At 45.3% G+C, this 16,701-nt stretch overlaps 1 protein-coding gene across 2 annotated transcripts in view; it reads left to right on the top strand.

Annotated features, from left to right (window-relative positions):
* Nucleotides 1-16,701, top strand: part of syne1b (spectrin repeat containing, nuclear envelope 1b) — a 394,236-nt gene that overhangs the window by 212,933 nt on the left and 164,602 nt on the right. For both annotated transcript variants that reach the window (XM_056296155.1, XM_056296154.1), the window contains 6 exons: nucleotides 26-187; nucleotides 2,643-2,858; nucleotides 6,793-6,969; nucleotides 8,334-8,525; nucleotides 11,779-11,910; nucleotides 16,427-16,527. In XM_056296155.1, the coding sequence (XP_056152130.1) occupies nucleotides 26-187; nucleotides 2,643-2,858; nucleotides 6,793-6,969; nucleotides 8,334-8,525; nucleotides 11,779-11,910; nucleotides 16,427-16,527 (980 nt within the window). The remainder of the gene's footprint in view (nucleotides 1-25; nucleotides 188-2,642; nucleotides 2,859-6,792; nucleotides 6,970-8,333; nucleotides 8,526-11,778; nucleotides 11,911-16,426; nucleotides 16,528-16,701) is intronic.

Here is a 16,701-nt window from a genome sequence, read left to right as displayed (position 1 = left end):
TCACATCATGTCTCTTTTCTTGCAGATCAGCGAGAAGCAGCGGTCTCTGTACGAAGCTCTGGAGAAGCAGCAGCATTATCAAGGCTCTCTGCAGAACCTCTCCTCCAACATGGAGGTCCTGGAGGCCAAACTCAGCCAGCCTCCAGAGCTGGACACTAGCCCAGAGAGTCAGGTGGAGATCCATCAGGTAAGACATGGCGGACTTCACACAAAGACCCTCAACGGGTCAATGATCATCCTGTTCAAGATGACAGTGGCGTGGTGGCATTAGCGGCTAAAGCTCTCCCCTCACATTCAACAGAGTTTTATTGTGTAGTTAAATCTTGGCTTGTCTGTGTAGAGTTCACGTGTTCTCTCTGTGTTCATGTCAGTTTCCCCTCCACAGCCCAAACACAGATGGGGTAGCAGAATTGTCTCTCAATCAAAATAACTTTACAAAAATGCCAGTTTGTCAAAACAGGTTTTATTTGTAGGGTTGCCAGTGCACTCTTACCAACTGGTGCATTGTCCTAGATGTGTGTAACCGTATAAAGAAGAGAGGGTCACACTCAGAAATATACCAGTCAATAGGACTCCAAAGTCCACACACTCTACAGGCCAGTGGCCACTCTTTCAGGGATGAGGATGTGCACATCCTTGATAGGGAGGAACACTGGTTTGAATGGGGAGTCAAAGAGGCCATCTATGTGAAGAGGGAATGACCATCCCTGAACCGAGGGGGCGGGAGGGGGGGACTGATAGTACCTCTGTCACCATCTTACAATGCTGTGATTGCAACTATTCCCCAATCCTCTGAATAGTACACATGACCATTGAAACTCTAGTTAATGGCCACACCCATATCTGCATATGAAACTGGTCGTTGGTTTGGATCGTTATGCCACTGTATTGTTTATAAGGGTGGGGACACCTGCAGTCACTGTATTGTTTATAAGGGTGGGGACACCCGCAGTCACTGTATTGTTTATAAGGGTGGGGACACCTGCAGTCAGGTGAGACTGAAGAGGTCACTTAAAGCCGTGACACACCAGGCTGACGGTCGTCCGTCGGCCAATGTCAGGCTGTCAGTGAGTGTCTGTTACCCTAGTTTTTGCGGTGTGTCCCACACTGTTGGCACTAGTCGGACCCCTGTCGGCAGCTTTTCGGCCGGCGGAACCCATCGGTGAGAGAGATCACTCTGATTTGATGTTCAGCTTAGCGAATCAGTGCACGAGAAGAGAAATGGAAGTTATGAGAGCAAGCAAGCAAACGACAAAGTCAAGATGCCACTCGCAGAGGGCTCTTCTCATGTTCTGTCCCTGCCAGTATACAGCCTCTCCAACAGCAAGCCCTATGTAGCGCCTCCTTGTGACAACACACGGTAAGTGGGTACAACTTGGACCATGGCTGAACTACAAGGGACTCGGAGGAGGTCTTGCCCCTAGATGTGCGGTACGCAGACACACCGGTGTGTGGATATTCCCTGATGCCCACGAACCAGCCCCCAGCTATGGGTTAAATAGTGCCACCTAGTGGATACCTCGGGAGAGGAATAGGCTACGGGAGTAAACCCCTACACAACATCGATGTCCACAGTGCTGTTGTTTTTGTTTTTCTTGCCCTTTTGTATGTGTTTAGGTGGGAGAGTACTGCTGGCGTCATGTGTGGCTGCTGCTTCTCCCTCTCGTAGCCCCCCTTCCCAGCCACCCCTGTATGTCTGCCCCCCTTCCCAGCCACCCCTGTATGTCTGCCCCCCTTCCCATCCACCCCTATATTTCTGCCCCCCTTCCCATCCACCCCTGTATGTCTGCCCCCCTTCCCATCCACCCCTGTATGTCTGCCCCCCTTCCCATCCACCCCTGTATGTCTGCCCCCCTTCCCATCCACCCCTGTATGTCTGCCCCCCTTCCCATCCACCCCTGTATGTCTGCCCCCTTTCCCATCCACCCCTGTATGTTGTGTTATATTTATCTGTTGTCTGAAGACCAGCTGATCCGGCGTGTTATGACGCCGTCTGTAGTGAGCGAGATTTGAGTGAAAATGGTAAGCAAACGCTGCTTTTTTACGGTTTGTATATCTGCAGTCCTGGGTCTTCTGGTTTCACATTTTGAACGATGGATACAGCCTACCGCCACCTACTGGTACAGAGAGTTATTTCCTCTCATGCAGGTGCAGAACGTACGTGCTTGTTGGCCATTGGCTGTAGTCTTTGCGGTGGGTTCAAGTGCTACTTTTTGGCCCAGATGCAGGTGACATGAGGCGACGCAGCAGTCGACCTTGGTCGCCGCTCGTTCTCTGGTTCGGTTTGGTGTGTCTGGGCCCTTAGTAGAGTGATGAAACGTACCTGTCAGTAAATGTGTCCAGATGAACTGATTCAACCTTCTTAGATACCAATCAATTGATTTTTTATATCATCTGTCTGGCAAAACCAAAAGCGTTTTTGGATCCAGCCTTCATCAGTTTGTCCCTCTGTTTTTTGTACACACTGATGAGGGCCAGATGCCTGAAAATGTTGTGTTTTGCCAGACAGATGATATAGTAAATCTATTGATTGATATATTTCTGAGTGTGACTCTCTCTTCTTTATATGGTCTCAAAACGTGTTTTAAAAGTTGATTTTATTTGATGCTTATTTCATAATTTCTCATTCTGATGACTTTCAGGGTGTGATGGGAGAGATTGAGTCTCTCCAGGAAGAGATCAACCAGCTGCAGTCCAGCTTCACAGAGGAGATGGCCTCTGCCACCACCACCGCTTCTGCTGATACCGCGGACTCGGACGTGGCCAACCAGATGGCTATGCAGTCGTCTCTGGCAGTACTGGCTGAGAGGATCGCCACCATCCGCATGAAGGCCTCTTGGAAACAGCAGCTGCTGGAGGTCTGTTCTCACATCTGATTCAGTAAAGACACAACAGAAATACACACGACTCAGAGGAACCTCTGCAGGCCTATGTCTGTTTTATAAACCGTTGAACAAAAAGACAAAGTCAGATGTTCATCCTGATGACTGCAGATGTTACTCAGCAGCATCTCTTCATTTTATTCTCATAAACTGGCTGTAACTAGAGACTCAGTAACAGATACAGTGTGACTTATAGAGATGGTTTACTCTATCAGTTTAGAAGAGCAAAATGTGAAATGCTAAAGATCCCGCCACTGACAACATTAGATGATGTCAGCAAAACTGACTAATCAAAACATCTTTGGCTAACATATCATAAAGAAAATCCATCACAGATTCAGGTTCACACAGTTGTGTTATTTACCATAGATCACAGGCTAATGTCAGGGATTCGGGAAGCAGTGGGTAACGTGTACAAGCATTTGTAAAGTAGAAAATAGACCTTGTTCGAACTTCTGGTGTAGCAATCAATGGAGTAGGATGCAAATTTCGGGGCTCCTGCAATAATCTTTGAAAAAAATCCTGCCCAGGGCACACGCATTGTACTTTTTTGGTGTAAGTTTTACCCAGTACTTTAACTTATGCCTCTTGCTGACCAGAATGCCTCAAAAAGTCAAAACTGGGGGCAGATCGACTGCACAACCATTGCGGCTGGCTCTGCACTTTCCACCTGCACCGACGTCATTGCCACACTCCAGGTTGAAGTGTAACAACTGTCAGCCGAACTGGTAAGAATGGACAATAAATGCGAGGATCTTGAGGCAAGGTCACATCCCAACAAAAAAAGGGTAGTGGGTATTCCTGAAGACCCAACTAACTCTCCACTGCAGCAGCTATCGCCACTCTGCTAAAGGAGGCTTTTGAGCTTGAAAAAGAGCCCCGTCTTGGACCGTGTTCATCACACTCTCCATCCGAAGCCGAAATCCGGTGAGCGGCCTTACCCAATAATCACTCAACTACATTATCATATGGACTGTGTTGATATTCTGTGGCAAGCCAGAGCCCAACAGCGGACCAAGATTCAAGACATGGTCATCTCTTGTCTTTCCCAACTACACTGCGAAAACAGTCCACACCCACACCCACGCCCGAGCCACCTTCAATGACACCCAGCTCCTGCTCTGTGAGATACCGAGGGTACGATTTGGTTTACTATACTCGGTGCGCCTCTGTGTTACGCATAACGGTGCCAAGAAGGAGTTTAAATCGCCAGAAGACATTCATTAAAAACTAGCCAAGTAAGAGAACTATTAGGTCAAAAGCTGTAAGCATGTCTGTTAGGGATTTGACTCCTGGTGGAGTTAGCACTGGGTTCTGGGATGGGGTCGGAAGTGCTATGGGGGGGGGGGGGCTGTTTGGTATTTGGGCTGTTCTGTCCGATAGTGGTTTGTGTTGGGGCTTTTTTTTTCTTGATCATTTCTTTTCTCTTTTTCTAGGGGTGGGGGTGGGCTTCATCTTCACTTTCTTTCTATGTCTGTTTAATAAATGGCCACTAATACTAGCAGTTCAGGATTACCACATATGGGCTCTCCTGTGAGGTTCATGAGCTGGAATACTGACGGTATGGGGAGCCCTATTAAGAGATCGAGGGTATTTGCTCATTTGAAATGACTGAAAGCTGACCTAGTGTTTCTGCAGGAGACCCATGCGTACCAAGGACCAGGTCAGACCAGGCCCATGGGTATCTGAGGTGTTTCACTCAAATTTCAACTAAAAAGCCAGAGGGTTGCTATTTTAATTAGCCAGTCAATTCAGTTGTCAGCCTGTGAAGTGAAATCTGATAAAAACGGCAGATATTTAATTGTCTCAGGTACACTGTCTCATGTTCACGTTTTATTAGTTAATATTTCTGCCCCAAATTTTGATGAGCCCCACTTTTTTAATAATGTCTCCCTTCGTTAAGTAACAACCTTCTTATATTTGGGGGGGACATGAATTGTGTAACTGATCCGAATCTAGACTGCTCTAGAAGCCTGACCCCATCATTAACGTCGAGATCAGGTTCTGATTTCATGTCTAAGAATGGTTGCATTTATCCTTAGAGATTCTATAACTTCCATGTCAAGGAATATTGCTTCTTTTCACACATGCATCAGTCTTTCTGTCGGATTGATTATTATTTCAGTGATGCCAAACTAATTTCCGATGTGTTGACGGTTCAATACCATCAACACACTGGGTATATTGGGAGAAGGATGCTGAATATGGAGCTGCCAGGGAAGAGGAGAAGAGGAAGGCCAAAGAGGAGGTTGATGGATGTGGTGAGGGAGGACATGCAGGTGGCTGGTGTGACAGAGGAAGATGCAGAGGACAGGAAGAGATGGAAACGGATCTGCCGATGTGGCGCCCCCTAACGGCAGCAGCCGAAAGTAGTAGTAGTAGTAGTAGTAGTAGTAGTAGTAGTAGTAGTTGACGGTTAAATACCTTCCTATTGTTATCTCTGACCATGCCCCTCTTTCTGTGGATATTCAGTTTTCCCCACAGCCCCAGTACTCATCATGATGGAGGTTCAATACTTTGCTTTTGTCAGATGATAAATTGAATAAAGTTATTGCTATAAATCAGAACGAGACGGGGCATCTCCCTTGCTCACTGCTGTGGGAATGACTGAAAGCCTCCCTACGGAGTCGGATTATCTCCTACGCTGCGCAGTTGAATAAAACCTGTGAAGCCAAACTGCAGCAGCTCTCTGTTAACATTAGTCAATTGGATCAACAACTTGCTACTTGCCCCTCTCCCAGTTTACGCAAACATGTTGATTTACAGATTGAATTTAATCTCATCACAGCCCACTGATGCAGAGCGCCTTCTTCTGCATTTACGCTCCACATACTACAAGCATGGCAATAAGGCAGGCCGGCTCCTGGCTCACCAACTATGTTGCCAGGCAGCCTCTCGTGTGATCCGTCTGACAGCAGATTCATCAGCCACATTGTATGTTAACTCTATCACCATCTGCTCTTGTTTTATCAAAAACATATGCATGTTAGGGTTAATACTCCTGTCTGTGCCCTTGAGCAAGGCAGTGGAAAGAAGAAGTGGAGTTGGTCCCCGGGTGCTGCAGCTGCCCACTGCTGCTGTACAACAGGATGGTTACAAGCAGAGAACGCATTCACTGTAACTGTACAATGACAAAATAAAAAGTGGTTTTTGTTCTTCTTCTAAAAGACTGCTCTCAGGGTCACGGGAATGCTGGAGTCTATCTATCCCAGCAGTCATTGGGCGGTAAGCGGGGAGACACCCTGGACAGGCCACCAGTCCATCACAGGACAGACACACACACACACATTCACACCTAGGGCCAGTTGAGTACGGCCGAGTCACCTGACCTACATGTCTTTGGACTGTGGGAGGAAACCCACGCAGACACGGGGAGAACATGCAAACTCCACACAGAGGACGACCCCCAAGGTTGGACTACCCCGGGGCTCGAACCCAGGACCTTCTTGCTGTGAGGCGACCACACTAACCACTGCGCCACCGTGCCGCCCTTTGCTTACTTATCGCTGATGAAATTCCAAAGCAAGACAGGGAGACAAAGTGGGTCGTCGCTACAATTACTTTTTGCTTTTTCTAAGACGTTTTACTCTTATACTCCAGTTACTTTTTACTTTATCTAATACTTCTGGCGTTCTTGTTATTTCTGAAATGTGTGTGATGTCTGCTGTATGACTCTGCATCACTGCATCAGGTCAGATTGCTGCTATGGGAAAACTTACACAGCGAATAAAAAGTGATTCCTGCATGTTTGGCATGGGATATGTAAGGGAAGGTCAGGGGGATTTGTAGGGAAGAATGACGTGGCTCTCTGCTGTAAACATTTGTTTTGTCAAGTCCCCCATTCAAAACTCCATGGAGAGGTTTGACAAAAACAATAAAACTGGTTGTAATTCTGATTGAACCGATTCAGGAACGTATCAGTGAGCGTCTGGAGGCTCAGAAACAGGAGGAGGCCGTCCAGCTGTACCGCAACCAGGCTGAAGAACTGGACCAATGGCTGACATCTGCTCGGCAGACCCTCAACGCCAACATGGAGGCGAAACCTCAGGAAGAGACAGAGATGGAGGACCAGCTCACTGAATGTCAGGTAAGAGCCCCTCCTCTTGTCCATTAACATGCACTGGGCAATATATGTAATGACGTCAAACCCACGGTGGGATGGTGAGGTGGTGGATGTGGGATGGTGGGGTGGCAGCACCTGGGATCCACTCCAAAGTTCACAGACATGCATGTTGGGTGACTTTGTCAGGTGAATTGGAGGCTCTCCATAGATATAAAGGATTGTCAATGATTTTGTGTGTGTGTGTGTGTGTGTGTGTGTGTGTGTGTGTGTGTGTGTGTGTGTGTGTGTGTGTGTGTGTGTATGCGTGCATGCTGTAATGCCACCTGTCTCTCTGCCTTATGCCGGGCATGCTGGGATAGACTCCAGCCTCCCCATGACCTTGAATTGATTTATAATAGTAGAGAGAATGAATGAAAATTTCGACTGTTGCTTCAGAAGATTAGAAGACTTGTTAAGTTGTTGTCAGGTGGCAGCAGATTGAATAAAGTAAGAAGTTTGAGGGTTGATTTGAGATGGACTCGCTCATCTCACTATATACCACTGTTCACTTACCATTTCATCATTCACACCCGTCTTTATTACCTTGTTTCCCATATCACACATGGATCATCGGTGTGTGTGTGTGTGTGTGTGTGTGTGTCATAGGAACCTGTCAGTGGGTAAACAGGGGTATTAGTGGTGTTAGAGGGGCTCTCAGATGGCCGGGCAGCTAAGCGGCTGTAGCAGCATCTTAAGCAGATTATGCAGATGTCTGCATGTGACGGCGGCCTGTAGCAGAGCCAGTCTGGCTCCTCACGGCTTTTCTCTGTCAAATAAATTATTATTGGATCCTCCTGCCGGGATTGGTGTCAGCGAGCTGGTCCTGCCCAGCAGAATGTCCAGATAGAGGAATCTTGGACAACCGAGTGGAGTGAGGAAGACAGGGGGCATTCTGGGAAAGTCTTGTCTCTGCTTTGGAAAACCTGGTCAGAACGGGCTTATGGGTTGAATCCAAATAAAGGAAGAGACACTTGTTAAATCCTCTGAACCACAGCCAACAATGGACACCTCCGACCGGGCCGGACCTTCATCACCAAGACTCTGCGGGTCCCTGTTGAGTTTGAATGAGGGCACGTGCACATGACAGCATGGGGTGTGAAGGATTAGTGTTAGAAAACTACACCGGAGGTGAAGCTGGAGAGGAGGGCCAAGGATGAGAGTAATGACAGAGGTCTGCTGCTGCCACACCAGGAGAAAGCTACTGTTATAGGAGGGGGGGGGGGGTCTTATAGGACCCTGAGCCACTGGTTAACAGGCAGGCCCCACCTGCTAACTCTGTCTATGTAGCTGCTGATGTGTTGTTTTGGGACGTCATGTTCGAGCTGGCCTCTTTGCTCCTGCTCCTGCAGAACATGCTGCTGGAGATCGAGGAGAAGGTGCTGGCGCTGTCGGAGTTGAGTGTGCATGCCGAGCGGCTGCTGACAGAGGGCCAAGCGGAGAACAGGGAGGAGGCCGAGCGGCTGAGCAGGAAGCTGCGCATGCTGAAGGGGAGTTTGCTGGAGTTGCAGGGTATCCTGCAAGACCGACAGGTCAACATCCAGGTAGGTCTGCTTAGGGACCACTGGCCAGCCTCCTCATTCACATCCACCAGAGTGACATCAACTCACGTCAACATGCCATTTATTTCCATAGGAGTCACAATATTTTAATACAAAGTCATACTGGGCGTTATGGAAAATATTATTTTCATCATATGGTATGTCATACAAGATGAATATATATCACAATATTTGCTTTGATAAATATAAACACCATGTCTAGGAATCCAACTGAGGTTCTTCACATTGAACTGTTAGGTAATGTAAAGTATAATATCAAACCAAAACTAGTTTTCAAATGATACTCAAATATTTCACACCTAATTTTGTGAGAAATTTTAGAATATTGTTATCATTAATTTAGACAAAATTGTGTATAACAACATGAACAAATTTCACCTTGGTAGAGTACCACTGAAAGAGGCTAAAGGATAATATCTAATTATTATCCAGCTCTAATAGAGTTAATACCAAACATATATATATATGTATATATAATATATATGTGTTTGTGTGTGTGTGTGTGTGTGTGTGTATGTATGTGTGTCTGTCGAACATCTACATTTTTATGTTGTGAAAGGTTGTCCCATATGGACCAGCTATGTTTTCCCAAACTACTAGTTTTATTTCTACCTTAACAAGTTTTTGTTATTATTTACTAGTCATGCAAATGTGCCAGGCAAGTGATGCAGCACCATGAGTACCATATGTCAGTGTGACCTAATGAAAAAACCTGCTGTCAGGCGTGCAGGGTCACGGGAAGATAGCGCTTGTTCGTTACCAACAACCAGGAAGTTCTGTTTTCAGGTGGACAAAGAAACTGACAAGCCTGTCAACTTCACACAGCTCTGTGCCCTGACTAACTTGTAGTTTATTTACTTCATATCAGCCTGCTCAGCCCCATGTCCCCTCTGTGTGCAGGTTTGCTAATCTGTTTTCATCCATTTTCATGTTCATGTTTTCATCAGTACTATGTATTTATAGGTATTTATATGTATTTATTAGACACTCTTGGTTTTTTATGTGGTATGTGTTCTTTATGTTTAACATCCCATCAAGTCAAATTCACCACATGGACAAACTTAGTTACAAACAAAACCTTAAACCTGGACTATGTCATGTAACTATGTTTCTCTATACACGGACTGTCTCCAGTATGTCCAGTGTATGGATGGTGGTGATATCTGGTACAGTATGTCCAGTGTATTAATGGTGGTGATATCTGATACAGTATGTCCAGTGTATGGATGGTGGTGATATCTGATATAGTATGTCCAGTGTATGGATGGTGGTGATATCTGGTACAGTATGTCCAGTGTATGGATGGTGGTGATATCTGATACAGTATGTCCAGTGTATGGATGGTGGTGATATCTGGTACAGTATGTCCAGTGTATGGATGGTGGTGATATCTGATACAGTATGTCCAGTGTATGGATGGTGGTGATATCTGGTACAGTATGTCCAGTGTATGGACTGGTGGTGATATCTGATACAGTATGTCCAGTGTATGGACTGGTGGTGATATCTGATATAGTATGTCCAGTGTATGGATGGTGGTGATATCTGATACAGTATGTCCAGTGTATGAATGGTGGTGATATCTGATACAGTGTGTCCAGTGTATGGATGGTGGTGATATCTGATATAGTATGTCCTGTGTATGGATGGTGGTGATATCTGATACAGTATGTCCAGTGTATGGATGGTGGTGATATCTGATATAGTATGTCCAGTGTATGGATGATGGTGATATTTTTATGTGGAATGTGTTCTTTATGTTTAACATCCCATCAAGTCAAATTCACCACATGGACAAACTTAGTTACAAATAAAACCTTAAACCTGGACTATGTCATGTAACTATGTTTCTCTATACGCGGACTGTCTCCAGTATGTCCAGTGTATGGATGGTGGTGATATCTGATACAGTATGTCCAGTGTATGAATGGTGGTGATATCTGATACAGTATGTCCAGTGTATGGATGGTGGTGATATCTGATACAGTATGTCCAGTGTATGGATGGTGGTGATATCTGATACAGTATGTCCAATGTATGGATGTTGGTGATATCTGATACAGTATGTCCAGTGTATGGACTGGTGGTGATATCTGATACAGTATGTCCAGTGTATGGATGGTGGTGATATCTGGTACAGTATGTCCAGTGTATGGATGGTGGTGATATCTGATATAGTATGTCCAGTGTATGGATGATGGTGATATTTTTATGTGGAATGTGTTCTTTATGTTTAACATCCCATCAAGTCAAATTCACCACATGGACAAACTTAGTTACAAACAAAACCTTAAACCTGGACTATGTCATGTAACTATGTTTCTCTATACACAGACTGTCTCCAGTATGTCCAGTGAATGGATGGTGGTGATATCTGACACAGTATGTCCAGTGTATGGATGGTGGTGATAGCTAATATAATATATCCAGTGTATGGTTGGTGGTGATATCTGATACAGTATGTCCAGTGTGTGGATGGTGGTGATATCTGATACAGTATGTCCAGTGTGTGGATGGTCGTGATATCTGATACAATATATCCAGTGTATGGATGGTGGTGATATCTGAAACAGTATGTCCTGTGTGTGGATGCTGGTGATATCTGATACAATATATCCAGTGTATGGATGGTGGTGATATCTGAAACAGTATGTCCTGTGTGTGGATGCTGGTGATATCTGATACAATATATCCAGTGTACAGGTGGTGGTGATATCCATGTCTGAGCTCATCACTGACAGTTATATGTCTCTCCAACTTTTCAATAAATTTCAATTGAAAAATTAACTCTCACAAAATAAATCATGTGAATGAAGGTGTGTTTCCATCAGAACTGTTTAATCACATGAAACCCTAAATGTAGTTTTACTTCTCACCTCACATGTCCATACTGTCACTTCAGCAGAGCAGTGAACCAGTTAAGATCATTATGTGAGGGTGTTCAGTGCTATTCACATTTAATTATGTTATTTAACACATGTATTTCCATTGTAATTTATCACATTTCTGTTTATTGAACATAAAGTTTATTGACCTCAAGCGAACAAACATCCTTTCATGATATTTTTGGGGATTTTTTTTTAGATTTAGTGTTTCCATCAAGCCATCAGTTAGTGTGATTGCTATTGGTCTGTGTGTTGACGTTATTTTATTTATCTGTGTGTTACATTATTTTATTGATTTGTCTGTTAATAGCGTTGGTCTCTGTTGCAGTCTGATGTGGTTCTGTCTACAGGTCTCTCTGCAGGAGCAGGAGGACAGTGAGTCGGACTCCACTCTGTCTCAGACTCCCAGTGTTCAGGACTGGCTGGTCCAGGCTCGCTCCACTCGCTCCCAGCAGCAGCTGGACAGTCTACAGAGACAGAGGGTATGTCTTCTAACATCACTCCATCCAACACACCTCCATCACCAAGGCCAGGCAAGGCAAATTTAATTGTATAGAACATTTCAGCAACAAGGCAATTCAAAGTGCTTTACATAAACCATAAAAGGGATTAAGAAAAAAATGTAAAAGCAACATAAAGCAATAAAAAGACATTTAAATACAAAAAAATAAACTAAGAGATAAAACAGGAGAGTAACAGTTACAGTGCAGTGTAAGATGAAAATCAAAAGCATCAGATTTGGTTGAATAAAAGGCAAACAGGAAAGTCTTCAGCCTTGATCTAAAAGAATGGAGAGTTGCAGCAGACCTGCAGGTTTCTGTGAGTTCGTTCCAGACATGTGGTGCATAAAGACTAAAGCTGCCTTTCCATGTTTAGTTTGGACCCCGGGGACAGAAAGCAGACCTGTGCCAGATGGTCTGAGAGGTCTGGATGGTTCATGATGTAGCAGATCAGAAATGTATTTTGGCCCTAAACCATTCAGTGCTTTATAAAACAAGAGCAGAGTTTTCACATCACAAAAACTACAATAACAAATCAATAACTACAGAGGTATAAAGTTGATCAGCCACAGCATGAAGATATGGGAAAGAGTAATAGAAGCTAGGTTAAGAGGAGAGGTGGTGATCAGTGAGCAGCAGTATGGTTTCATGCCAGGAAAGAGCACCACAGATGTGATGTTTGCTTTGAGAATGTTGATGGAGAAGTATAGAGAAGGCCAGAAGGAGTTACATTGTGTCTTTGTAGATTTAGAGAAAGCATAAGACAGGGTGCTGAGAGAGGAGGTGTGGTATTGTATGAAGAAGTCAGAAGTGGCAGAGAAGTATGTAGGAGTGTTGCAGGATATGTATGAGGGAGGTGTGACAGTGGTGAGGTGTGCGGTTAGAATGACAGATGGGTTCAAGGTGGAGGTGGGATTACATCAAGGATCGGCTCTGAGCCCTTTCTTGTTTGCAATGGTGATGGACAGGTTGACATATGAGATCAGGAAGGAGTCTCCGTGGACTGTAATGTTTGCGGATGACATTGTGATCTGTAGTGAGAGTAGGGTGGAGGCTGAGGAGAGCCTGGCGAGGTGGAGGTATGGACTGGGGAGAAGAGGAATGAAAGTCAGTAGGAGCAAGACGGAATACCTATGCGTGAATGAGCGGGAGGACAGTGGAATGGTCAGGATGCAAGGAGTGGAGGTGATGAAGGTGTATGAGTTGAAATACTTGGGGTCAACTGTCCAAAGTAACGGGGAGTGCAGAAGAGAGGTGAAGAAGAGAGTGCAGGCAGGGTGGAGTGGGTGGAGAAGAGTGTCAGGAGTGATGTGTGACAGAAGGGTACCAGCAAGAGTTAAAGGGAAGGTTTACAAGATGGTTGTGAGACCAGCTATGTTATATGGTTTGGAGACAGTGGCACTGATGAAAAGACAGGTGGTGGAGCTGGAGGTGGCAGAGATGAAGATGATAAGATTTTCATTGGGAGTGATGAAGAAGGACAGGATTAGGAACGAGTATATTAGAGGGACAGCTCAGGTTGGACGGTTTGGAGACAAAGCAAGAGAGGCAAGATTGAGATGGTTTGGACATGTGTGGAGGAGAGATGCTGGGTATATTGGGAGAAGGATGCTGAATATGGAGCTGCAAGGGAAGAGGAGAAGAGGAAGGCCAAAGAGGAGGTTTATGGATGTGGTGAGGGAGGACATGCAGGTGGCTGGTGTGACAGATGCAGATGCAGAGGACAGGAAGAGATGGAAACAGATGATCAAGGCTCAGCGTTTTCGGTTTTTATTTTTCAAAGCCATCCAGCATGCCGAATTTCACCACAAGAGGACACCGTTACATAACATCACGCGAACAGGTACAACTTATGGATCCATGGAAACATAAAATCCAGGTGAAAATCAGTTTAAAAATCTGGGTATTTTTCGGTGAAAATCGGTAAAAACCGAAAACGCTGAGCCTTGCAGATGATCCACTGTGGCGACCCCTAACGGGAGCAGCCAACAGTAGTAGTAGTAGTAGTAGTAGTATTTTAAAATCAGTTCTTTGACGGACAGGAAGCTAGTGTAGCGACCTCAGAACTGGAGTGATGTGGTCCACCTTTTTGGTCTTAGTAAGGACTTGAGCAGCAGAGTTGTGAATCAGCTGCTGCTGTTGGATCAGTTTTTTTAGAGAGACCTGTAAAGACACCATTCCAGTGGTCAAGTCAACTGGAGATAAATGCATGGACAAGTTTTTTCAGATACTGCTGAGATATACGTAGATCCTTTAATTCTTTATTCTTCCGGTGATAGTAGGCTGGCTTTGTAATTATCTTAATGTGGCTATTGAAATTCAGATCTGTTGGGCATCTGGGTAGCGTAGCGGTCTATTCCATTGCTTACCAACACGGGGATCGCCGGTTCGAATCCCTGTGTTACCTCTGGCTGGGTCGGGCATCCCTACAGACACAATTGGCCGTGTCTGCGGGTGGGAAGTTGGATGTGGGTATGTGTCCTGGTCGCTGCACTAGGGCCTCCTCTGGTCGGTTGGGGTACCTGTTCGGGGGGGGGGGTAATAGTGTGATCCTCCCACATGCTGCGTCCCCCTGGCAAAACCCCTCACTGTCAGGTGAAAAGCAGCGGCTGGCGACTCCACATGTATCGGAGGAGACGTGGTAGTCTGCCGCCCTCTCCGGATTGGCAGAGGGGGTGGAGCAGCGACCAGGACAGCTCGGAAGAGTGGGGTAATTGGCCAAGTATAATTGGGGAGAAAATCCAAAGAAAAAAGAAATTCAGGTCTGAGTCCATGACTACAAGATTTCTGACTTGGTTTGTGGTTTTTAACATTACCGATTGTAGCTGAGTGATGACTTTTAATCGTTCTTCCTCAGCCCCATAAAACAATTACTTCAGTTTTATTTCTCCTCTTCCCCGACTGCTGTGTCAGTGGGGACGTTGTCAGCTCGGTGGTCCAGCGTCCTGATGACTCCTAGTTTGTGCTCCAGTGGATGATGAGAGTCAAACCTTAAGTGGTGATCAGTATGTGTTGGTTTATGGTAAACATCAACAATCAAATGTCCCCCATCACCAACTGTAATTTCACAGTGTAAGAAGGCTACCCTGTCATGTTCCACATCCTCCCTGGTGAACTTGACAAGGTGTCCACAGAGTTAATGTGGTCAGTGAAATGTGCTACATCCTGAGATTTAATTTTAACCCAGGTGTTGTTCACAAATCTGAACCAATGGCTAGGTGGTGTCCCTGGATAGGACAGATCTAGAGGAGTGAACCTTGATAATAAATCCTGCTATTCCTATGAGCAGCAGTAGTCCTAGGTGCATTCATCAATAGACTGATGTTATGGACCGGGAGACATCGTGGCTTTGCAGATGATCAATGCATGTTGGCAATGGAAAGGCACAAAATCTCCAGTTAGTGGAGAACCATAGAACTGTATGTGGAGTAGCGCCCCATGTTTACAAACATGTGCAACCGAAACCCTATAGGGGTGTCCTGAAGGACAACCTAGGTGAGGTGAGGTGGATAGCACATCAGAGCCTCTTTTCCACTTCCTCCATGTGCAAGTTGACTAGTACAGGTGAGACTGGGGAACCCATAGCGCACCCATGCTTCTGGCTATAGTACTGCCCCCTGTGTGTGACGTACATCAGTAAACGTTGTGTCCAGATGAACTGATTAAACCTTATTGATTTTCTTACCTGGATTATTGAGCATGCATCAAGACATGTATGTAGCGTTGTTTGAAGAGGTCATTAGCTGGTTAATATTTCAATTTTGGCATTAAAAAAGGTCATGAAGGCGTTACATTGACTTCAGGTGTGACAACATCAAAACACCTGTGCAGAATTTCCTTTTAGTCTGTAACAACTAGTTACTAGAGTTGATTACTGCTCACGGAGAAGTAGCAAAAAGTTACAAAAAAGTAGGAAAACTTGGAAAGTCAAAGAGCAAAACAGAGCAAGAGCATCTGCACTGTCACGTGGGCGAAAGCAAATCACACCAGCACCAACTCCATCCTGCTAGTGTAGTACTGCAGTCTTTTAAAGGTGCTATGTGTAACTGTAGTTGAATCCCGAACTACGTCGTTTAATGGTGTGAGTTACAAAAACAAATCAAAGCAAACATGACCCACAAATTCACATAGAAAGTTGTTGGATACAAAACACGTTAACTGACATCCGCCGCTTACAGTCATCCTCAGAAGACACTGGTCACTGTTAAGAAGAGCGTCAGTCACTGCACCTCCTCTCATATCCACCAATACACAGGAAAACAACCTGTGTGTGTGTGTGTGTGTGTGTGTGTGTGTGTGTGTGTGTGTGTGTGTGTGTGTGTGTGTGTGTGTGTGTGTGTGTGTGTGTGTGTGTGTTGATGTACAGTGATGGAGCAGGATACCCGTGTCAGGGTTAGTTGGGTTGATGTCAGTCCCTGCTTGGGTATCAGAGCATGTGCTCACTATAAAACAGCTGGATGAGACTAAACTGAGACAACATTGATTGTTTGTGGTTAAGGAGCTGGAGGAGCAACTGGAGGAGCAGAAGAAGCTGCTGCAGTCGGTTGCCAGCAGAGGGGAAGAAATCCTCATCCAGCAGGCTTCACCCAGTGGGAACAGGTAACTTCTAGCAGCCCATGACAAAACATCTAGCGTTCGTCTTTCTGTTGAGGATGTTCTCATTGAGCCAGGGCCCACAAACCTCTTCAGGTTGATGTTGGTGAGGCTGCTGCTCTAATTCCTCTGAATTATTTTGCCCTCATTATTGTCTTGTGATTCTTTGACACCATGGTT

The sequence above is a fragment of the Lampris incognitus genome, chromosome 16, assembly GCF_029633865.1.
Source record: "Lampris incognitus isolate fLamInc1 chromosome 16, fLamInc1.hap2, whole genome shotgun sequence".
NCBI lineage: Eukaryota > Metazoa > Chordata > Actinopteri > Lampriformes > Lampridae > Lampris > Lampris incognitus.
Note: the sequence above shows the minus strand (reverse complement) of the source record. Positions and strands in the feature narration are given on the sequence as shown.